Source organism: Pristis pectinata, chromosome 33 (assembly GCF_009764475.1).
Source record: "Pristis pectinata isolate sPriPec2 chromosome 33, sPriPec2.1.pri, whole genome shotgun sequence".
NCBI lineage: Eukaryota > Metazoa > Chordata > Chondrichthyes > Rhinopristiformes > Pristidae > Pristis > Pristis pectinata.
In genome coordinates this window covers 11500527-11525292 of record NC_067437.1, presented here as the reverse complement: position 1 = coordinate 11525292, position 24766 = coordinate 11500527, and the positions used below count along the sequence as shown (strand labels likewise).

The following is a 24766-nucleotide window of genomic DNA, read 5'->3' as shown; positions in this document are numbered from 1 at the left end:
GGAATATGGAAATCACTGGCAAAGCTGTCATTTATTATCCATCCATAATATACATGGCTTTGCCCAAATGGATGTGGAATTATGTACAGGTCAGAAAGGGCAAGGATGGCAGATATCCTTCTCTGAAGGGCAGGAGTGAACAAGATGGGTTTTAATGCCAATCCAGTGATTTCTTTGTCACCATTATTTACACTACCTTTTTCGTTCATATTTGATTTAAATTCTCCAGCTATGGGGTGGAATTCAAATTCATATATTTCAGATCAGTAGTAAAGGTCCACAGTACCACTATACCCCATGAAGATGTTTTGTTTCGTAGAGTTTCTGCATGTAGAAGAAATAGAAGCAGGAGGAAGTCATTTAGTCCCGTGAGACTGCTTCACCATTCAACTGGATTATGGCTGATCTTCTAAATCAAATACCATTTAATTTCACTAAATCCATATCTATTGACTCATTTAATATCCAGAAATCTATCAAACTTGGTCTTAAACACAATCAGTGACCGAGCCTCCACAGCCCTCTGGGATTGAGAATTAACCACTTGTCCATTGGATAAGTTCTTCATCATTTCAGTCAACAAGACCGAGCACTCATTGTTGCTAGGAGAAACATCCATCCTGCATCCATCTTATTAAACCCTTTAAGAATAGTGTACCTTTCAATAAGACTAGTTTTCATTCTTCTAAATAGAGGTCCGGCATACTCAAATTTCTCCATCTATGACAAATTGCCATCTCAGGAACCTGTCTGTCAAATCTTCACAGCACCCTCTATAGTACATATATCCTCTTCTAGGTAAAAAAAGACCAAAATTACACATGGTAGTCCAGCCACTCTCTCCAAGGTCCAATATAATTGCAGTAAGGCACCTTTATATAGTTTTACTCAAACCCTCTAATGATAAAGGCCAATTTACCAGAAAACAAGTACAACGATAGATGCTGGAATCTGTTTGCTGTACTTGTGTGGAGGTTTGCAGTGACTTGTGTCCAAGGACACTCAGGTCTCTCAAACACAAACATTCCCAATTCTCTCACTATTAAAAAACTTGACATTTCTGTCCTTTCTATCAATGTGGATTCTTGCACATTTTCCTCATAATATTCCTTCTGCCATGTTGATACCCAGCCAGTGTTTAATGCTGAACATAAATAAGTAGGCATTAGAATGAAACCCAAACTTCAAAAGCACTGTGGCATAGAAATACTAGCATCTTCTCATCTGGAGACAATTCATTGAGATGCCAAATAGTTAAATTTACATTATTTCTGGTGGTGGAGTGTTGGGGTAGGAACTTTATATTGGCAACACTTTCTTTCTGTGTTCCAACGTATAGGCAAAGAGAGACAGCTACTTTGGTTTAAGTAGTTATCCTAAACTGTTATATGGAATAACAATAATTTCACAGAACTGCACCCAGCCAAACTGGTGGAGTCTTGAGCTTCAGGCTGCAAGGATTCAAAGTGATTCAGTCAGGCCCAGCCAGTCTACTGTCAATCATTAGCAAGACAAAGGAAACCGTCGTACCACCGACAACACCTACTCATTGACGCTAAGTTTGTGTTTTGCCAGGACCACTCCGCAACAGACCTCATTGCAGCCTTGGTCAAACATCAGTCAAAGAGCTGAACTCCAGAAGAGAGATGAGAGCAACTGCCCTTGTTCCACTCCAGTGGCTGAAGTCATTCCGTGCACAAAGGAGGATGTTGTGAATATTGAAAGTCAATCATCCCAGCCCCGGGATATCACTACAGGTGTTACGTCCTGATCCAACCATCTTCAGCTGCTTTGTCAATGACTTTTCTTCCATCTTAAGGGTCAGAATCGGGGTAATTGCTTTTAATTGTTCAATTCCAATCCAATCTTTATCAATGAAACAGGCCATGCCTACATACAAGACCGAGCATTCAGGCAGAGGTTGATAAATGGCAAGTAATACTCATGCTACAAAAGCACCAGGCAATCGCTAGCACCAACAAGAGAGTCTAATGACCTACCCTTGATGAGTTCCCACTTTCCAACAACTCTCAAGAAGCTCGATACCATCCAGGACAAATCAGCCTGCTGCATTGGTACCCCATCCACAACCCTAAGCGTTCATACCCCCCCATAATCAAAACTTTAGTTAGGCCGCACTTGGAATATTGTGTGCACTTCCAGTGGCCCCATTATAGGAAGGATGTGGGAAGCTTACGAAAGGGTACAGAAGAGGTTTACTAGGATGCTGCCTGGATTAGAGGGTGGTGCGCCACAGGGATCGGTGCTGGGTCCGCTGCTGTCTGTCATCTGTATTAATGATTTGGATGACAATGTCAGTAAAATGTTTAGTAAGTTTGTGGATGACACCACAATTGGTGGTGTAGTAAACGGTGAGGAAGGTTATCCAAGATTACAACAGGATCTAGATGAACTAGGAAGTGGGCCAAGGAAGGATGAAATTTAACTCGGACAAGTGCAAAGTGTTGCACTTTGGCAAGTTAAACCAGGGCAGGACTTGCACAGGGACCTGGAGAGTATTGTAGAACAGAGAGACCTAGGGGTACAGGTGCATTGTTCCTTGAGAGTGGCAACACAAGTAGACAGGGTGGTGAAGATGTTTAGCACACTTGCCTTCATCGGTCAGGGCACTGAGTACAGGAGTTGGGATGTCATATGGAAACTGTACAAATCGTTGGTGAGACCACACTTGGAGTATTGTGCATAGTTCTAATCACCCAGCTACAGGAAGGATGTCATTAAGCTGGTAAGGGTGCAGAAAAGATTCACAAAGAATTTACCAGGACTGGAAGGCTTGAGTTACAAGGTGAGGCTGGAAAGGCTGGGACTTTTTTCCCCATACAGCATAGGAGGCTGAGGGGTGACCTTACAGAAAATCAGGAGAGGCGTGGATAATCACAGCCTTTTTCCCCCCACAGTAGGGGAGTCTAAAACTAGAGGACTCAGATTTAAGGTGAGAGAGGGGAAAGATCTGAAAGGGACCCAAGGAGAAATGTTTTCATACAGAGAGTGGTGGGTATATGGAACAAGCTGTAAAGGTGGGTACAATTACAATGTTTACAACCCGTTCATACACGTACATGGATAGAAAAGGTTTAGAAGGATATGGGCCAAATGCAGGCAAATGGGACTAGCTCAGATAGACAACTTGGTTGGCATGGATGAGTTGGGCCAAAGGGCCCATTTCTGTGCTGTATAACTCTATATCATCTCCAAGGTTCAGGCCTGATTGAATTGTTAAGCAGGGAAACTTTACTTTGCATCACATAGCTGACAGTGCGTGATGCCGACACTGGGCACGAATAGAAAAACTGAACTACTTCCCAGTGCCAGTTTTCCTCAGCCCAACCATTCACACAATGAAAAGTTACAGTCAGCAACTTAACCTGGGTGAGTGTAAATATCACTTAGCTGTCCCATTTTAACATGCAGCATATACACAGTACATGAGCAGAAGTCAGGCTTTTGATATCAGAGTAAAACCTCACCAAACTAATGACAAGAAAGAGCAGGCACTGTCCATCATTGCGAATGATGAATAATTCGATACCATACTTTTCATTATTCTGTCCTTGTGGTGCAGCTGTGTTCAATTTCACCCTTCAACAGCTTAAACTAGTACAGTACAATTAAACTCAAGTGACTTCAGGGCTGTGGTTAATGGTTGTTTGGGGCAGGAACCCTGCTGTCAGAATACGCTGGTTGGTTTTAGGTTGCAGCTCGGAAGCATCGAAATGTACTTAAGATTAACATGCACATAAAAAAACAGGTGGCCTTCAACTTGGAAGTTAATCATTCTGCCCTATCCTAAATGATCCTACCTGTGCAGCCAAGGTCGTCACTGTATTCCTTGATTGGCTGCCAGCTGTTGTGGCACATTTGAAAATCTAAATGGGCAAGGAAGAAAATATTTAGAATGTCGCTGAACATTATGTACTGTGTTAAAACAGTGCAAGCTTCTTTGCTGTAACTCGTGCAATTCAGGAAATAGCTCAGTTGCTCACTGCAGGTGAAGTGCACGCACTAGACATCTAAAAGGTCTCACATAAAAAAATCAGAATTGTTTTTAATCCCTTAAACACTTTTGAGTGTCTGAAAATACCCCAGTTCATGCATAGTTACAATTATTGAACTATAATAAATTACAACACAATGAATGGCCTCATCAGTTATAATGATTTTATAATTACATCATTTCTGGCTTGCACATTTGTCTGAATTGAACATTTGAAAAGGACATTAGTCACTTCTGCTCTTTCATGTGATGGACTGTGTATTTTTGCTTTTGCTGTTTCTGACTGTTGCTGTTCAATTGTCCCAAATTGAACAAAGAATATAAAGAATATTTAATTCGGCTGGCATGGTTGGAAAAACATAATTTGACAAAGTAATCTTTGAGGAAGCACTATAGACTGGTTCTTTAACCCGAGCCTGAAAGGACCTTACTGGGTTAAGTAAGATTCAGATTCTGTATCAAAAAAAATTACATCCTTGGGCTAGGATCAGATTGGCTCTATGAATAAATGCCCTAAGGTTCAGTGCTGTGAATGTAATAGAGTTGACTGCCTGCAAATAGCTGAAAGAACAGCACAGGAAGCAGTTCTTATTTCTCAATGTATAGCTTCACTATAGATGCCCGATGCAGTGTCTCAACCTAAAACGTCGATTTCTCCCTTTGCCTCCTCCACAGATGCTGCTTGTTTTTAGACTATGTTAGGTCCAGGTCAGGTATCATAAAAATATTGCAAGTCGTCAGGCTAGGGCAGATCTCTAAGAAAGCCTTATCACTTCAGCTCACTTGCTGCCTCAGAATAGCAAAGAGTTGGGGGTGATGCAAGAAAGAAGCATGGATCTGTTCTGGCAGTAGCTCTGCCTGGGTACCTGTTCAGCCTCTTCCCGACTCATGGCTAACGCTAACTGTAGCTGCAGCTCCTCTTCACCGCTGGTCTGAGGCCGTGTCTGCTCTAGCTCAGAGGAGATCTTTGGTGAAGTAGCTGTGGGCAGAGAATCGAGCAACAGACAAGGTGTGTCATCATGAGGACAGTCCAGTTTTTACACCTGCATTAAGTTACACTACCCAAGGTATTATTATTGCTTCTTACCTACAATTACAGGGCATGGCATCAATTCGATCATATAGAAAGGTTACAAATTTCTGAGCAATGCCTTTATCATTTTAAACACTTTAATTAGATCAGCCCTCTCACACAATCATAAGAGAATCCAAGCCAGGTTTATACAATCTTTCCTCATCATTTAATTCTTTAAACTCAGATATATACCACCATCCAGATGTGAAGACAAGCTGCTACATCCTTCAACAGCAGTATATCAATAGTGATTTCTGCACTCAATATAAATGTGAATTTTCACCTTGTTTACTGTTAAAATCAGTAAGACAAAAATAAGTGTTTCCAATTACTGCGTGCTTCACTTCTTCGGTTACCCATTAGTGCTGCGTTTAAATATTGATCTGTAGTGTGCAAGAGTATGTGCAAGGTGCCTATGGTTAAAACAGTGTCACCATGGCCACACTTGGGGCAGGCTAGCAGTTGCTCTGCAATGTGTTAAAATGAAAGGAATAATAATATCAATGCAAGGCTAGAAAAAAGGTTGAAACATTAGCCCTTGACATCTCTCACACATCCACAAACATGCACACACACAGTTTGGATACTTACAGCCATGGTAGGAAGCAGGTGATCCACCCACTTTGCTACACTCATCTGACTGGCTAGTAGAGAGGTTTGGGTGGCTGGACCCACGGCCAAACATAATCTGGTTATTGCTGCCTACTCCTGTCGTCACACTTGACATCCGTTCTTTTGTCTTCAGTGCATGACTGCGCTCGACTCGAAGCCTCTCGTCATCCTTCAGTAGTGCGATGAGCTGTTTTGATTTCTCCCTCACATTGACACCTGGTTGAGAGAATCAATTGTAATAGATAATGAGTAATGAGTAGAGTCAACATGTATTTATTAAAGGACATCATGTCTGAATAATCTGCTGGAATTCTTTGAGATTGTGATTAAAAGAATAGAGGAGGGGGAACGAGTAGATGTGGTGTATTTGGATTATGGAAGGCATTGGATAAAGTCCCACACAGGAGGTTGATCAACAATGTTTGAGCACATGGAATTAGAGGTAATATAATGATATGGATTGAGAATGCAAAGATTGGGAATGAGAGAATCCTTCTCAGGTTGGCAGGCTGTGAATAGTGGAGTACCACAGGGATCAGTGCTTAGGCTCCAGCTTTTCACAATCTGTATCAACGATTTGGCTGAGGAGACCAAACGTCACATTTCAAAAGTTTGGTGAAGATATTAAATTAGGTGGGATTATAAGTAGGGAGCGGGATGTAAAGAGGCTTCAAGGGGATTTGGACAAGCTGAGTGAATGGGCAAGAGTGTGGCGTATGCAATATAACCTGGAAAAATGTGAAGTCGTCCACCTTAGTGAACAAAACAAAAATGCAGAGTATTTTTTAAATAGTGAGAGTTGTTGATATTCAAAAGGGCTTGGGTGTCCTGGTGTACAAATCACTGAAAATAGACAGAGCTATAGCAAGCGATTAGGAAGGGAAATGGCATGTTGGCATTCATTACCAGAAGATTTGAGGACAAGAGTGAGATATCTTGATGCAGCCTTAATGAGACTGCAACTAGAGTACTGTGTACAGTTTTGGTCTCTTTACCCAAGAAAGGATGTACTTTGCAAAGAACAAGTGCGGAGAAGATTCACTAGACTGGTTCCAGGGATGGAGGGTTTTCTCTATGAGTAGAGACTGAGGAGACTTCAAAAAAAAAATAATAGGAGATCTCATCATAATGAACAACATTCTTAAAGGACTTTACAGCTGGATGCAAGGAAGGTGTCTTTCCCAGATGAGGAATCCAGAACCAGGGAACACAGTTTGAGAATAAGGGATTCATTTAGGACTGAGCTGAGAAAAAAATATTCTTCAGTCAGAGGTGGTGAATCTTTGGAATTTGCAGGGCCACAAAACTTGTCATTGTGTTCATTCAAAACAGTTTCATAATTTTCCAGACATTAAATAAACCAAGATTAGTGCTGGAAAATGGCTCCGAGGTAAAGCAACAGTCACGTTCTTAATGATGGAGAAGGCACAAGGGCCAGAATGCCTACTCTTGCTCCTATTTGTTATGTTCTTCTGTTAATTAAAAGACCAGGCTACAAGAGAAAAAAAAACTTTCTTACCAACCTAACAAAATCTAAAAGATGGTATTAAAAGCTACAGGAACCTCTTCAAATACAGCTCATCAACAATCCACATATAAAATTTTCTTGTCAACAGGAATAAAGAAAGCACATACAATTTTGAGCATCTGTCTAGGACCGGTAGATCTACATGGCTTTACCATAGTACTCCTAAATGTCCATGCTTTTCTTAAAATTCATTTTTGGGATCTGAGTGCTGCTGGCAAGACCCACATTTATTGCCCTTCTTTAATTGAGAAGGTAGTGCTGAGCAGCCTCCTTGAACTGCTATAGCTCCTCTAGTGAAAGTACTCCTGCAATGATATTGGGTAGGAAGTCTCAGGTTATAGATCCAGCAACAATAATGAACTGGCCATATATTTCTGAGTCAGAATGGTGTATCACTCAGAGGGAAACCTGGTATACCCATAATGTCCACTGTCCTTGGTCTTAGTGGTGCAAGGAGAGGGAGAGAGAAGACAATGAGGATTCAGACTTGTTAATCTTATCTGGTGAATCCTGCTGCAAAGTGAGCAAATGGTTTGGTGGAAGCCAGAATCAAGATATTTGTCCCTTAATTCCTTCCCCACCCAAAATGCAGTAGTAGACATCAAGTCCCTGGCCAAGCAAGACCGCCTGTGAATACCACTGAAGAACAGCCAGAGCTTGTAGAAACTGATCTGTGGAGGCAGATCAGCAGAGTGAAAGTTAATAATGTAGATCTGGGATCCAAGATCTCAGCAGCAGTGATTTAGGATAAATCTGAACCTGGTCCCTGCAAATCCACGAATTTAATATTACCAAAAACCTGGCTTCAGGCACAGGATAAAGGTGTAGTGAGAAAAAAAATGCTTTACAACTGAATTCAGAAGGAGCAATGGAGATGTGGTGCCTGATTAGTACAGCTTGATGACTGAAAATTGCAAACTGTTGAAATATTGGACAACAAATCCTCCACCACAGCCTGTCAAATTATTCACCCTCTATAACCTAACATGCTAATTAACTGATTAGCTGTCAAGTATACAAATATATTTTAAAGGCAGAGTCTGATGCATCATGATGTCATAAACCACAATTTTCACCAGCGCCTAGGGCAGAAAGGATTTAACCATTACTTCTACTTTTCTGATGCAGTTCCTTCACTTATTATTAGTGCTGTCTTCTGCTGCATGGTACCTAGAAATCTCTCCCTTAAAGGTTTTCATTTACCCATACTAAATATGACCAAGGCATATGGGAAGTGTGGCAGCTTGGAAGGAATGCAGATTTTGACTCTCTAGTCCCTAAAGCTAGAGAGGATTTTCTCTCCACACCTCTGGGCCAACTGGATTCACTGACGGTGACCAGTTGTTTGGGGGGGGGAGTCTATTATGAACAGTTTCCAGATAGTAGCAGGCTATCTGGTTGGACATTGGTGTTTAACCTAGCAATACCTCTGTTCAACCTGAATGATTCAGAAACAAATACCATGGAACTTGCACAAAGCTTTCCCTCTTTTTGCTTCCACCAAAGGAAGATGGTTATTTTTCACCTTCACTGATTATGTCAAATTATATTGGAATGAGGCTATTTTACTTTAACAAGCACAAACCCCAAGCTGCTATAGTCTGTGCAATTTTAACAGGTCCCTTCTATACCTGTGGTCAAGGGTTTGATTCCCACCACTGACATCTCAGAGCCACAATTCGGATGAGCTTTATTAAGTCTCAAACCACCAATGCTGACTGCATCTGTGGCATTTAAAGGTTATGCACTGAAGCCTTTTAATAGCAGTATTAATCAGTCCACTTATTCAAGTCTGACCATTTTTTAAAATTATTTGGCACAATAAAAGTCTTTGACAGCGTAACTTCAACATTTTAATGAGCTTTTCAGAATTTGGGTCAAAAGTTCTGAACTGCAGCAGCTGTATCTTATCTATCAAAAGTTATCTGCAACACCCACCGCAGAACAGCGACCATTAAGCTTGAGAAAATGTCTTCATCTGAGAGTCTGAACTAAACTAGGCCAGGCAGAAATATAAGGTAATATCCAATTTCATTGTCTGCTTACACCCACCTGCCTCACCACTCCCAACTTTGTGTACTGCAAGCAACAGCAGTCTGTGGCACTGGGTCACCTTCACAAGGAGCATTGCAGGGAATATTATAACCAAGGTGATATGGTCCTCATCTTGACATGCACACTGTCCAAAATTTAAAGCATGACCTTCCCTCCTCTAGTCCAGTAATAGAGGCCAATGACAACAACACAAACCATGAATCGATTCATCACTAGTTGCTTTAAGCCACTCTCCCACTCCAAAAACCAAGCTTATTACTTCAAAGAAATCACAAGTAGATATTTAATTACCCTGATCCCTTCCATCTCGATCAATATACTGAAAGTCCTTCAGCGTCTGAATGGCAAAGATGTTTTCCTTGCACTGTTGTGCTACCCGCTCAGAGCCTGTCTTGATCAGGTAGTCCATCAACATCAAAGCCTTGTACACATGACGCCAGTTCTTGCCGTGGTCATTGAGGCGCTTCCAGATCATGCTCATAATCTCTGAGAAAGCTACCACATTATAGGTCAGGTCAGAGATTTCTGCCATCAGTGAGCTGGAGGGACCCCATGGATCATTTGATGTAGCCTCCCGTACTTTTATCTCTGCTTCAGAATAATTGTTTACAATGTTTTTCATCTGTCTTCGCAGGGATGAGGACGTCATGGTGACTGCTTTGATTTTCTTCACTCTCTCTACGGCAGGCTGTCGAGTATTTACAGCATTAGCAATCTCTGAAGGAATGCGTTCCCCTTTTCAGCCTGACTGAAGCTCCATGTTGTCCTAACAGGTGTTTATTTAGCAACTTTGCCCTGCTGACATTTCCATCATTGTCACATATCCAACACCTGAAATAAGAAAACAAGAGGTTTAGTCAGCATCATGCTTCTGTGAATGCTCCTGTCAGCCTTTTCTCCCCCAAAGCTCTGCATGTCCCCAACTCTTCTTCCTCCTCTCTCTTTCCTCACTACATTGAAATCCTGGCTTGTCCTCGAACTTAGATTCTCCCAAAACTTAAAAATATAACCCATCACCTCCAGGCTTATCAAGATCTATCTGAATTTTAAACCAACCTCAGTATTACCCAAAACAATGATTGATTTCACTCTCATTTGACTTTTAAACGCTAACTGTGACCTGTGCCATGAAACACGGCCATTCGCCCCAGTTTCTTAATCAAAAAGGCGCAAGGAAAGAATGTGCTCAAGTATCTTGAAACACTGCCTACAGACCTTGGTGGATGGGGCTGAGAAACTTTCTCCTGTATTGTTCCCAAGACCCAAGCTGTCAGGTGACATAATAGGCAAAGGTATAAATGAATGTAGTTTGGAAAGCAATTCACTGTCTTTCTCCAGAACAGTGCAATCCTCTGCTCTGCCGAAAGACAGTAAAGTGGGAATATTCTATTTTATTGGGAATACATTAAATTTGATACAAAGTTGCAAGATTCATTTACAACTAAGTACTAAAAGGTTGGGGTTTTCCAATGTTTGTACAGAGTAAGGTTGTGCAACACAATGCACGAGCCTGACCACCAGATTTGCAAAGCTGCTCGATATTTTCTGAATTTTTTTTATTTTTCTCAAGTTACTTCTAATGCTCAAAAATGACACATTTCACAATATTATTAATTTATCTAGTGAATTAACTTTTTGATGATTAACATGCACTTTGTGAGCTAAAGGATGTGTTTCTGTGCTGTATCTCTCTACAATTCTATGACTGAATTATCATTTTTAACTGAAGGCCTGGACCAGGTGAATTTATTCTACTCACAGCTGACTTCAGTCTGCGCTTCTACCTTTTTAAACTAACTGCAACATGCGATGGCCATGGATTAAAATCTAAATCACAATTCCTACAATTTATACCAAGTACATTCTTGCCTTTTTCTTCTGTCGAGCAGAGACTATTACAAAGGTTTCTGTTTCAGCTCTGTCCCAGAGGAAAGTTCCACAATGTCAATGAACTTATAATTGCTTTGTCAGTCAAAAAAAATTAGGAATCTCTTCTGCAGCCTGATCTCTTAATGAATCCACTATTCTTAGGAATGGAACTGCATCTTCTAGCCTCAAAGTGCACGATGACCTACATTCTATCTTATGTATTGCAACATTCCGGCTTAACATCTGCCTTACCACAAGCAGCACCATAGGACATTATTTTTAGCTGCCAAGACTGGTGTGTATCTGTTACTGTACTTGAAAAAATATGTGCAGGGATATGGAGAAAATGCAAGGGTGTGGGACTAATTTGAAAGCTCTTTTAAAGAAATAGCTCAGGCATAATTTGCCTTGTGCTAGGTGACTTACTTCTGTGCTGTGTCATTTTATAAATATAGATGTAAACCATCCAAACCGAAGTTAAGCTGGAGTTTAAAATTTACAGGGCACTTACAAGCATGTCCTGTAACCAGCAACTACAATTACCTAGATCAGCAGCAAGGGATAGAACTCAAACCAGCTAACTTTAGAGCTAGCATGGCTCAGCCAGGACTCCCATCTCATTCACTGAGCCAAAAATGCTCAGTTTCAACAGATGGAATGTTGGCACCAAGATGGCATGCATATGGTGAGCCTTATTGCCAAATTCAGTCAATTGAAGAGGTATAAGAAAGGAGATACGTTTGCAAACCTTCCACACAAAGCTGACTTTTTTTTTGAAAAAGTAAGTAATTTTTGAAAGCAAATGCCAATTCTATTTTTGCATTGATGACAATTTCAATCAGACTCTAGGTTCTGTATAATAGCAACCAACATGCAGACTATTAGCTTCAGCTCCTTTACCAAGTCACAAGGTTGTATATGTGGAGTAAAGTAGAATTATCACTCCATTGCAGAGGTAAGTGTGTAAGCTCACAGGTATAGTTCCTCTGGAATCAGTGCTAAACAAGCACCAGCACAAAAGAGAACCATGATAGAAAGAAAGGAACAATGTTCATCTAAAAGCAGGGAAAATTAAATCTTATGCAGCAGTAACATGAAATGCGGGCATCAATGTGGTTCTAGCTGATGTAAGTTCATTATCTTAACCAGATATTTGTTCAACAGGATACACAAAGCCAGAAAACAACTCGCAAGCTGCAACATAATCAGAAGGTTCTAAATTAAAACCATAAAACTCAATACTTGTTTGCTGACGGCACTAAATAACTAAATAAGAGAGGTTAGGTTGGCCAAATTCCTGATCAAACAATTCAGCTAACGGTAATGCCATAAATTTAGGGAGAAGGAAACTAATTTCACCAGGGCATTGAGTCACATTGCTGGCAGCTACCCACTACGTTCTGCTGTGAAATACCCATGGGTGAATAAATGCTAAGATTCAGCTTCTGCAGTTGAATGTCAATTAGTTTTATTCATAGGGCCCTCTGCCATAGGAACAATAACCAGTAATCATCAGTATCTTCAGATAAACTGTGGAATCAGCAAAAGAAACCATGAACGCTAGTCACAACTCTGAAATGAAATAGATCTATAATAATTTCTCATATAAATAAACCTCTGCCTAGCACAGTGAGTGAGCAAAACTCAGTATTTGTTCTGCAATCAATCACCACCACCAAATGGACAACTTATCCAACCATCTACCTCACTACTGTTTCTGGATATTACTAGTCTAGAATTATCTGCAGTTTTCCTGCATTGCAGCCACAGCAGTCCAATCATTAATTCATTGGTACAAGCAGTGCACAGTAGTTAACCCAATACTAAGCAGTACAGAGGCAACCTGTTCTTTCCTTTTACCACTATCAACCATTTATAACCAACTGATGAAACCCACACCTGACTTTTGCCCACCCAAACTCAATTACATACTCATTTATTGTTTCAATTACTATGATGCTTTCAAACCTTCACCAAATGCCACACATATCAGAAGTATCGCCAGCACGTTCTCCTTTGCTGGTTGACCAAGTCAGTCAGCTTTGGCCATAGTGGTGAAGTCAACAAAGTTGCCTGGCATGCAGCAGCAGGTTGTGAACTCCAACGATGTAGTGAGCTAACTCCAGATCTTGGCACAAAAGTAAAACAGCCTAATGCACAAGCTTGATCTTAAAAAGACACACACGTTACATGGAGCATCGAGGCTGGGAAAGAAAAAATCCTTACAAGAGATGAACAATAAAAAAATCAAGGAGCAAAACTACAACCCATATAATGTCAAAAGTATTCTGTAAATACATAATGAACAACAGAGTAACAAAAGAAAATGAAAGAAAATGTTGCACCTATTGGGAACCATGAAGGTAATCTAAATGTAGAGGTGAGGAAATGGGTAACGTTCTTAATAAATTCTCTGCATTACAGGGGAAGAATGCCAATGCTGTAATTAAGGAGTGAAATATTAAATGGGATAAGATAGTACAAATGTTTAAAAGTAGCTAGATCACTAGGATCAGATGAAATACATTTTAGGTTATTAAAAGAAAAAAGGGAGGAAAATGCAGAAGCTCTGATTATTGTTTCTCATTCCTTCTTGGTGTCAGAAGATTGGTGAACTATGAGTCTTGTACCACTGTTAAGAAAAGGAGGAAGGGGTAAACAGAGTAATTATTGCCCAGCTAATTTAACTGTGGTGATGGGTAAATTATTGGAATCAATTCTCAGGGCCTGTATAACCACGAATTTAAAACGGCACATATTAATCAAGGGCAACATAGATTTCTTAAGGGAAATTGACTGAGTGGTTTTGAGCAGGTAATAATTAGGATTTGTGAGGGCAATGTTATCGATGTAGGCTAATTGGATTTTAGCAAGGTTCTTGACAAGATATTACATGACAGACTGGTCAAAAAAATTAGTCCGTGAGATCCAAGCAAGTGCCAAATCAGATTCTAAATTTGTTCAACCGCAAGAAGCAAAGAGTTATGTATGACAGGTGTTTTTGTGACTCAAAAGCTGTTAGCACAGGGTTCAGTACTGAGTCCTTTGCCTTTCATAACATATAGCAATGATTTAAACGTAAACTTAAGCAAGTGTCAGAGGAAAGCTTTAGACTGCACAGAGATATAAATGGGCTGATCAGTTGGGCAGAAAAAAAGGCAATTGGAATTTAATACAGAGAAGTATGAGGTAATGCATTTGAGATATGCAACAAGGCAGGGGAATACACAGATATTGAGTGGCCTGGAGGAGCAAAGTGCACGTCAACAGATCCTTTAAGGTGACTAAAAAAGACATTCAGAATGCTATCAGTTAAAGTACTCGCTAAGACATAGCGCACAAGAGTAAAGTTATAACAGAACTACACACAGCACTATTTAGACCACAAGAAAGGTGTAAATCACTGGTGGGTACAGAGGAAATTTATGACGATGGTGCCAGAACTGGAAATTTTCAGCTATGAGGATAAGCCAAGGTTGTTTTCCTTACCGTGGCTTACTTGTTTTCCTTACTTGTGGCTGAAGAGAGTCATCAATTATGTATAAAATCATGAGGAAGCCAGACAGAATAAATAGGAAAAACCTATTGCCCTCAAAAGGGGTTAAAAACCAGAGGGCAGAGGTATAACATAATTGGTAAGATTAGAAGTGAGATGAGAATTTTGTTTTCCACCCAGAGAGCAGTACGGATCTGGAACTCACAGCCTGAAAGACTGGACAGGCAGAAGCTCTTATCATATTTAAAAAGCACTTGGTTGTGTACCTAAAGGGTCATGACCTACACATCTTGTGCTGTAAAATGGGATTAGGCTGGGTAGCTATTTCAGACGGGCATGGGTCTGGAGGATGGCCTTTTTCTGCATTGTAAATTTCTCTGGTCCTGAAAGTGGAGTACTGCATCCAGTTCTGGCCACACACTTTAGGAAGGCTGTGAAGGTTGTGAGAGTCCAAAAAAGACCTACTTGAATGGTGCAAAAAAAAAATTGCTGGAAGAGCTCAACGGGTCAAGCAGTATCTGTGAAGGCAAGGGGATGGTTGACATTTCAGGTCGAGAATCTGCGTCAGGACCCTATTTAGTGGAACCAGGAATTATGGATTTCAGCAACAGAGTTAGACTGCAGAAGATGGGAGTGTCCTCCTTAGGGCAAAGGAAGTTGAGAAAAGATTTGATATACAAATTCATGCCATATTTAGAAATGGTAAACAAAAAGAAGCCATTCCCAATAGCAGATAGTTTGAGGACTAAGATTCAAAGTGACAGGCAAAATATATGGGCAGGATGAGGCATTGAGAGATCTATTTTTAAACAGAATGGTGATGATATGGCACTTAGTGCCAGTGAAGATGGTGGAAACAATCTGTCAGGCTAGCGGGAAAATAATATGTGGAAATTTGGGGAAAAAATGGGGGGGGGGGGGGGGGGGGGGGAAACAGGCTTGATGGGGAAACTCTGAAGGGAACAGCCCCAGACTTGATAGGTCAAGTTGCCTCCTGTGCCATTATGATTCTATACTGACAACTCTGAATCCCTCGTGCATTATGCCCATATATAACCCAGGATCAACCCTGCCTTTTCTGCAGCTCACCTTTCACAAAAGTGAAACAGATCAGTGCTGATAAAATATATTTTCAAGTCCAGGGGGCATAGTGTCAACAATAAGGGGTCAGCCTCTTAAAAGAATTTTTTTTTTAAATTCAGAGAGACGTGAATCTTTGGAACTCGCTATCCCAATGGGTAGTGGATACTGAGTATATTCACGGCTAAGATTTTTGGTCTATAGGTAAATCTCATTTTATAGGAATGAGGCAGAAAAGTGGAGTCGAGTGCAAGGTAACATCAGCCGTAATCATATTAAACTGCAGAATAGACTCAGGGAACCAGATGATTTCCTCCTGCTGCGTCTCTTTCCCCAGTACTGCTCCCCGTGCACAAAACCCCTTTCTCCCCCATGCATTCGACTCTGGGCCTGTGCCAATTTGAGCACAGATTATTACCAATGTGATTCTGTTTGTTAATTTGCTCTCCAGTTCTTCATATTCCCTCAGCTGAATTTCTTAGTTCCTTGCACATCTCTCGTTCCAACCTGGACAACTCTCCTTCCTGCTCCCAGCTACCCCCCAGCCCCTAGATGCTCCCCTTGGTACCCAGTAAGTAACACAGCCTTTGGAGCATCACTGTCAGCTGTGAAGAACAGTACTGTACATCCCCTACTGCTAACCACATTCCTCATCACTCCTTTCACTTCAAGTGCACAGGTCAGACTGCCCATTCACCTCACGGTCTCAGATCACATCCTGAACCTGTCTGAGACAAGCTGTGGGGACACGTTGGCCATCACTCAACCCCAGGACCAGCACAAGCACGACAGGACCAGTGGCTTCTTACTATACAGGGCTACTCCAAGCTGCAGAATCCAAAGGATATAATCATTTGCACAGTCCGGGCCTCAGAAGCTCCTCACTCCAAATAGGATCACTGACACGTTTATAAGGGGCTTTAACTGATTCCCCCTCTCCCCTAGACACATTTCATCTCCAATAAACCCCTTGATGCCCCCAGAATTTCAATATCGTCCACTAATTCAATTTAAATGTGGTTTCCCATGCAGTACATAAATACGAGACCGTGTACTAAGCGGACGGAAACAACGGCCTGGATTTCAGGTGGTCGCCGCCCTCCCTCTGCCTCCGGGCAGCCAACATCAACAGGGGAAGCCGAGGCGGCGGTTGGGGCCTACGGCCGGAAAGGCGCTGTTTTAAATTTGTAATGGAGTCGACGATGACAGATCCCAACCCGGCCGGCTTTTTAAATTTACCGGCAGTGAGCCTCAGGCCCACGAACCGTTAGCCACTCACCACCTTCCCGCTCGATCCCAGCCTGATGGCCAGTCAAAGACCCGCCCACCGCTGGACCGTCCCCGAGATTGTTGGGGTGGAGCTAAAACCTTCTGGCCCAATGACAGAACCATATAAGCACACAAGCTTGAGTGGCATTTACAACAACCAATAAAATACCAGATCCTGGTTATATTGACATCTATATTGGCCAATTGTTATGTGATCTCATTCGATTGACAGTTCTGTTCATGTGGTGTGGGCGAACTCGGGATAAGTGGGCGGGGTGCTACTTGTTCAATAGAGATGAAGATCAGGCGCAAAACCTTCCAGTTGACAGTTATTTTCTCCAATCAGTGGCTGGAATGGACTGATTGACATTGCAGGCAGTCAATCAAGTCTGGGTAATTTGGCTGGAAGATGCCTTCTGATATCTGAACGGGGACCTTGGGAACTCCAGCATAGAAGGTTGGACAAATAGCTGGCTAGCTACAGAATGGGGTGATTATTGGGGATACCCATAGACTGAGATAAGCAACATTCCATCAAACTAATTGTTGTCACTTTTGCATCATGCCAAAACTCCAGGGGGCAACAATGAATTTGGGCAAAATTATACATTGGGCAATAGCTGCTGCACATCATATTTGCATTCCCATCCAAGTGTGTTTGTTTTGAAAGGAGACGTAGAGTGAAGGGCTGGAGAACATTTAAAGGTTTTCATAGTGGTACAGCCAGCAGAGCTGCTGCTTCATAGCTCTGGGTTCAATCCTGACCTCTGGTACTCACTGTGTGGAGTTTAGTCAAAGTCCAGTTTATTGTCATATACACTTGTACATATATGCACAGGTGCAATGAAAAACGTACTTGCAGCAACATCGCAAGCACATAGCATCAGATAAGCAGCATTCAATAGAAAAACATAAACTAAACATATATTATACAAAATTTTAACAAGGAAGAGCACCACTAGAATAAAAAAGGTCCATTTTAGTGTAAAGTGATCAAAGTGGTCATAGTGTTGCTATACTGAGGTAGTGATTGTGGTTTTGCAGGTTGGTTCAAGAACTGAATGGTTGAATGGAAGTAGTTCTTCTTGAACCTGGGGGTGTGGGACTTCAGGCTTCTGTACCTCCTGCCCGATGGTAGCTGCAAGAAGATGGGATGGTCCGGATGGTTTTCTCTGTGACGGTGTAGGTTTCCTCTGAGGTGGGGTGCTCTGCTTTCCTTTCATGTCCTAAAGACATGCAAGTTGGTAGGTTAATTGGCTGCTGTAAAATTCCCCTAGTGTAGGTGAGTGGTAGAATCTGAGGGAGTTGATGGGGATGTGGGGAGAATTTAAAAAATGGGATTTGTGTACAATGTATAAATGGGTGCTTGATGGTCAATGGACTTGGTAGGGTAAAGGACCTGTTTCTGATCTGCATCTTTCTATGACTATGAAAATAAAATGGTTACAGAATGGAAGGAGGCCATTTGGCCTGTTCAGTCCTTACTGGCTCCATGTAAGAGCAATCCACGTCAGGCCTGAAAATTCTGTCCTTTCAGATACCTATTCAGCTCCCTTCTGAATGCTACAGTTGAATCTGCTTCCCTATTCTCACATTTCCTTACAGTTTAGAAGGAGGCCATTTGGCCCGTGGAATCTCTGCTAGCTCTCATAGCAATCCCATCAGTCCCATTCCCTCACATTTCCCTGTAACCTATTCTCTCTAACATGCCATCAACTCCCCTCCCCCCACAGTTTCTGCCACTCACCTACACTAGGGGTAATTTAAAGCAGCCAATTAACCTATCAACCAGCATGTCTGTGGGGTGTGGAACCCCACATGGTCACTGGGAGAAAGTTCCACACCATTGGTCAGTATCTAACCTGGATTGTTGGAGCTGTGAGGTAGGAGGCCATTGCTGTGCTGCTGTGATATTCTGCTACTGCCCCTGCCAATGCATTCCAGACCCTATCCACTTTACCAGTCAGTCATCTCTACGTGCTTGGTTCTTGACTCATCCACCAACGGCACCAGGCTTCTCTTTATCCATTCTGCCTTTACCCTTCATAATTGTAAATACCTCCATCAAATCCCCTTTGCAACCTCCTCTGATCCAAGGAGATCGACCCCAGCTTCTTCAGTCTACCCACACACAAACTTATAAGCAGTGATACATCGTGGTGTGCAACAGCTGCATGTGACAGGAAACAATGTGCACTGAAAACACGGCTTTCTACTACAAAGTAAAACGGATTTGAGAAGAAACGCAGATTTCTGAGCATCAATGCTTTTGACAGCGGACGGAAATTGTGCTGATTAACAAGGGACAGTCTGCCCTACATCCATGCTGTCTTGCCTTGTATCATATTTTAGAGTTTAGAAGGTTAGTGCTTTGTAGAAGTGGGTCCAGGGAACATTGCTGTGACTGACTCCTCTGAGCTGAAACTCAGCATTTAGATTGTGGTTTTCCTGAAGCACAGGAAGAGATTGAACCCAGTTTTCTTTCTTTCTGTATCGTCTTTTGACAAATTGCAGCAGACACCGGGGTCTCGTGTTACTCTTTCGATCTGTACCCGCTATCTTGTGGTTTGGGAACACTTAGATATGTGAAGAAACCATCTGGAACCTTTGGTAAACGCAAGTTTGGTCACGTTTGAAATAGGTCTTTCTGCTACCCCCTTCTTTGTCCCTCCTTCCCCAACGCCACTTCCCTCTGACCCTCTTGCTGTACACATACACATCACTAATACCCTTCGGGAGCTCGTCTATCAAAGGATCCTCTTCTCCATTTAATGTTTGGAGCCTTTAGGTCTGCTCGAGATCAGAGAGGCTCCTCCGAGGGTGTCTTGAATGGAAGCTGTCGCCAAATATGAGTTCACCGGGGCAGGAGAGGATGAGCTGAGCTTCAGGAAAGATGACATCCTGAAGGTAAGGCAGTCTTTATTCACATATCAATCTCCTGCCTAAGGTTGCAGTGCTTTGTTGAAATTCAAGAAAAAACCTTAACCTCAACCCCGAAGCAGAAAGAAACACAACAGGAGATTGTAGAACAAGGGCTTTGGTGGATCTGTGAATAATTCTGGTCGATGTTACGAGGCTCTGTTTAGCTCTTAGAGTGTTGGAATGTCCTGTACAACTATCTTGTGTTGAAGCTCAAAAGATTTAAAAAGATTGTCCAATTGAATGACTAATGGTGAACAATTGGAACAATATATCTATTACTCTTAATCAATGAAACGGCATTATCACCGAAGAAAATTCAACAAAAATTTTCATCATGCTAGATAATAGGACAGATGATCAAAGGCTTGGTCAGAGATAAAACGCTGGTCACACAACATCTGTGGAGAGAGAGTTCAGTTCATGTTTCAATTGCCCTCCATTAAAACTGACAGATGCTGCCTGTCCAACATCTGCAATGTTTTTTTGGCCTTACAACCTTTGTCAGCGTGGTGGATTTTAAGGAGGGAGAGAGGGATAGAATTCTAGAGCTTGGGGCCCAGGCGATTAAAGTCAGGGGGAACACCAGAGTCCGAAACTGGAGGACAACTCATTTGGTATTACTTGATGCACCACTTCACTCCACTTCTTTCTTCTGCTGTGAAATTAGGCACCTGCACCAGAGAGCCTTGGGTTAGCGAGACCAAAAATTAACCTTGTGGGAACTTGTACTCCAGGTTTTGCACTGAGATCCTAATTATAAGGACCTCGGGTGAGGGGTTAGAACGAGGGCTGGAACTGATGAATAATATCTCATTAGCACTAGGCATGAGGAAGGTCTGCTGTGCTCTGTGTGAGGAACGGAGGCAGAAATATTTTGAGCACAGTTAGCTTCCAATGTTCACTTACTAGGTAGCTTCCCATGTTAATTTATAATTGGGATTCTCACTAAGGGTTAATGTGCCTTCCCTTTTAAAAGTAGAAGCAGCAAAATACTGAATCATTAAGAACTTAAATCTGAAACAAAAATGCTGGAAAAGCTCAGGCAGTATCTGTGAAAAGAGAAAAAGTCAGCAATTCGGGTCTGCAACCCTTCGTCAGAACTGGTCGGAGATGGTCAAAGTCCAAAAACATTAACTGTTTCTCTCTTCATAGGTGCTGACTGACTTGTTGAGTTTTTCCAGTACTTTTTGTTTTTTTTATTTCAAGTTTCCAACATCTGCAGATTTTTTAAAAATGTTTATATTGAATCAAAATGTTGGCCCAATGGCCCCCACCTTTGTTCATCTGTATCTGAAGCCTTCCTCCGTGCCTTTGTTATCCTCTCCCTTTACAGTACAACACACTACCAGCCAGCTTCCCTCATCCACTCTCCATATATACAAATCTTTCCAACACACTGCTGCCTGAGCCCAAGCTCGCCCTGAGTCTTGCCCACCCATCACTCCCTGAGCTCATTGACCATCACTGGCCCCTCATTAACCGACATCCCTTCACCACCCTAGCTCCAGCCCTACAATCCTTCAAGGTCTCTGCGCTCTGCGAGTTCTGTCCTCCTGATCACCCCCGAGTTTAATCCCTCTATTACTGGCGGCAGTGTCTTCAGCTGCCCACGGCCCAATGCACTCCATGTTTCACTCCCCTTTCCTCTTTTAAGACGCTCCTCTCCCTTTGACCATGCTTATGGTCACTTGTCCCAGTATCTCCCCATCTGGCTGAGTACCAACATTTTGTTCAACAATAATCCTTTGAGGATTTGTTATATTAAGGATGCTACGTAAATACAAGTTGTACCCATTATCTGTACTGTGCCGTTACCTGAATTTAGCATGACTGTACCCAGTAGGATAAAAGGCCACCCACCCAGTTGCACGCCCAGGAGGGGTGGGTGGAAGACCAGTTCGAGGGTCACTGCCATCCTTCTCTCTCCTTTACCTGTGACCTGTGTGTGTGTGTGCCCCTCAGCCACAGGGATAATGGAATCACTGCTGATTATCTCAGGCAACTTCTCTTGTGGTCTAAGTCTACAATGCATAAAAGAAATGTAACAAGAAACTCTTTAGGATGAGTAAGTTAGGGTGTGGACGTTACATTACTGAATTAATCATTTGGCCATAGCTGTGAAAGTTAAGATGTTAATTAAGTAAACAAGAAACATGAAGCTCGTCTCAGTAACGGTGACCGTGAAACTATCAGAGAAATCCATCCGGCTTGTGACAGGGAGGGGAATCTGCCATCTCGATAGTATGGCGTGTATGAGTCCACAAGATCCACAATAATCTGATTGATTCTTAACTTCACTCTCAGTGAGACAAACAGTTCAAGGGCAAGTTGGGAGGGTTAAAAAAAATCTTTTGCTAGCTAGCAATTCCCCTATAAAAGAATAAAACAACATTCAACTTTTTTCTTAATGTTTTTTTATTACAGGTGAGACTTTGTACTGTTTGCTCTCTTGGGCCCTGGTTTTGCTTTGGTTTGGGTAAGGGTGTGCCTTCCTTGTAACAATATTTCAGATTTAAAGGATCGTTAGTCATGTTTGCCTCCTATCTTTTTGTCTCTTTCCAATTTTTCCATTCTCCCTACCCTGCCCCCTTCTTCCCTCGGCTGAAATATCCACATCAATAGACAGTGGGCTACTCAACCAGGGAGATCCAACTGCCAGCCGCTGTCTTGGTCTCTGATGACACACATATGTTCAAGTTGCTGGGGCAGGAGTATTGAACAGGGATTGGAGAGTGGGGTTGGGAAGGGACTGGTACGTGAGCAGTTCTCTGAGTTGTCACCAAACAGAACAGACTCAAAATCAAGTCGAGTTTATTGTCGTATGCACAAGTACATGAATACACAGACGCAATGAAAAACTTAGTTGCAGCAGCATCACAGGCAAAGAGCATAAAAGAAAAACATAACCATAAATTATACACAATTTTTACAAGAAAGAACACAATTAGAACCAAGTCCATTTTGGTGCAAAGTGATCAAAGTGGTCACAGTGTTGCCATACCGCAGTGATAATGGTTCTGGACAGAACCATGGGAATCAACGTAGCAACATCACAGCGCATCTTGCAGCAAGGGTATGTTGATGTGAAGCACCTCTGTGACAGATTCAGGTAATAGTGAGCCATCTTGCAGTCTGTTCAGAGGAGCGGACCCTGGGCCAGGGAAGGGATACACTGAGGATCACCGTGTATTTGAGTGTCAGTGTCTACGCTCTGACAACAAGGACATTTGGGGACCTCAGGAGGATCTCAAGGCTCCTTCACTCTGTTTGTACAGAGCATTCTCCAGACCCGTATAGAGTTAAGCACCGAACATTGCCTGCGCTTAGTGCTTGGGGTGTGGACAGGTTTAGAATCACAGGCTCATTTCGGCCAACCCTAACCACAGATCCAGGGAGGGTTGTGTTGAAGACAAGCTCGTCAACAAGTGTCACTAACACAGCACCTTCCAGCCAAGTAAAACATCACGGAAACATTCGCAGAATTCCTTTTTACATTTATACCTTCAAAGAGTGTGGATGTTATTACCAATGCCAGCATCTAGTCCATCCTTGAATGAGGAGGCAGTTAAGAGTCAAAAGCACTGGTGGGTTAAAATTAATATGGATTTAAAAAAAAAACTAGTCTCAGTAAGAGTGACCATGAAACTACTCGATTTTTCTAAAAACACATTGGTTTGCATAAAGAGTTTTTTTGTGGGTATCACAGCTTACAGGGCTAGCATTTGGTCCAGTATCTTGAACTAGAGATCCAACAACTTGAGTTCAAAACCCAACAATTTAAATTTAGTTAAATAAATATGGAAATTTGAAAGTCTGCAGCAGGTGATCATGAAACACCGGAATTATTGTTGCCAGGAAGCAGAAGTTGCTATTCTTACTGGTCTGGCCTTTATGTAACTCCAGACCATAGCAATGATCAGCTCCTCAGCTGCCCTTTGAAATGTCTCAAGGGAACTCCAAAAGGAAGATAAGCAAATATTCTATGAATTAATTTAAGAAATCCAATGTTCCTTTTAATGACTTTGACTGCTGACTTTGACTTTGACTGCTGACTTTGACCCTGACTTTGGTCCAGTCTGGGTAAGATTGTGTCTTCCAGATGGCAATGATTTAGATTTGGAGGATCGACTCCCCCTTTGTCCATTAACTTTGACTGGGATGAATATAAAATTAGAGGCACAGATAATCAAAAGCTCAATCAAAGGAGTAGGTTTTTAAAAGAGAGAGAGAGAGAGAGAGAGGAAGAAGGGTGAATTCCAGAGACGAGACAAGGTTGCCATTGGTGGAACGCTTAAAATAGTTAACCAAGAGACCAGAATTGGAGGAGCACAGAGATTTTGTGGGATTGTAGAGCTGTAAGAGGTTACAGGAGCGACGGTGAATTATAAAACTGAGCTGTAGCGTGTCAAGAAGTGAAAGGAACAAACAACTTTAGCAATAGTTTGCAGAGCTAGAGCCTGGGTGCCAGGAAATGTTGGAAATACTCATCAGGTCAGGCAGCAGCTGTGGAAGGAGAAACAGTTCACGTTTTTATGTCCGGGACCCCTTTACCAAGACTGGGAAGGAGAGAAATACATGTCACACATCTCTCCCGCACTTTCTCGCCAACAGAAAACTTTCCCTCCCCACCTCCTCCCCAGTCAACTTGCATTTCTCTCCTTCTAACAAAGGGTACCGAACCTGAAATGTTATTTGTTTCTCCTTCTGCAGACTCTGCCTGACCTGTTGAGTGTTTGCAGAATTTTCTGTTTTTTGTTTCAGATTTTCATCACCTGCAGTGTTTTGGTTTTCTTTTCCTGGGTGCCTGGAAGGGGGAATTAGTCTGAATGGGGACTGAGAAATGAA

General features: G+C 42.1%; 2 protein-coding genes across 8 annotated transcripts in view; one reads left to right on the top strand and one right to left on the bottom strand.

Annotated features, from left to right (window-relative positions):
- LOC127585668 (epsin-2-like) overlaps nt 1-17083 on the bottom strand; it is a 36838-nt gene extending 19755 nt beyond the window's left edge. For 4 of the 6 annotated variants that reach the window (XM_052043313.1, XM_052043316.1, XM_052043318.1 and 1 more), the window contains exons 1-5: nt 16970-17030; nt 9577-10116; nt 5682-5918; nt 4882-4994; nt 3822-3887 (exon numbers count right to left, since the gene is read on the bottom strand). In XM_052043313.1, the coding sequence (XP_051899273.1) occupies nt 3822-3887; nt 4882-4994; nt 5682-5918; nt 9577-9934 (774 nt within the window). In that variant the 5' untranslated portion in view covers nt 9935-10116; nt 16970-17030. Of the gene's footprint in view, nt 1-3821; nt 3888-4881; nt 4995-5681; nt 5919-9576; nt 10117-16427; nt 16550-16969 lie in introns of those variants that run through there. The other 2 variants (XM_052043314.1, XM_052043315.1) reach the window with 2 other exon arrangements.
- Nucleotides 17084-19264: 2181 nt separating this feature from the next.
- The window catches only part of LOC127585669 (GRB2-related adaptor protein 2-like), a 55920-nt gene continuing 50418 nt past the window's right edge, over nt 19265-24766 (top strand). The window contains exons 1-2 of one of the 2 annotated variants that reach the window (XM_052043321.1): nt 19265-19609; nt 19788-19906. In XM_052043321.1, the coding sequence (XP_051899281.1) occupies nt 19829-19906 (78 nt within the window). In that variant the 5' untranslated portion in view covers nt 19265-19609; nt 19788-19828. Of the gene's footprint in view, nt 19907-24766 lie in introns of both variants that reach the window. The other variant, XM_052043320.1, reaches the window with a different exon arrangement.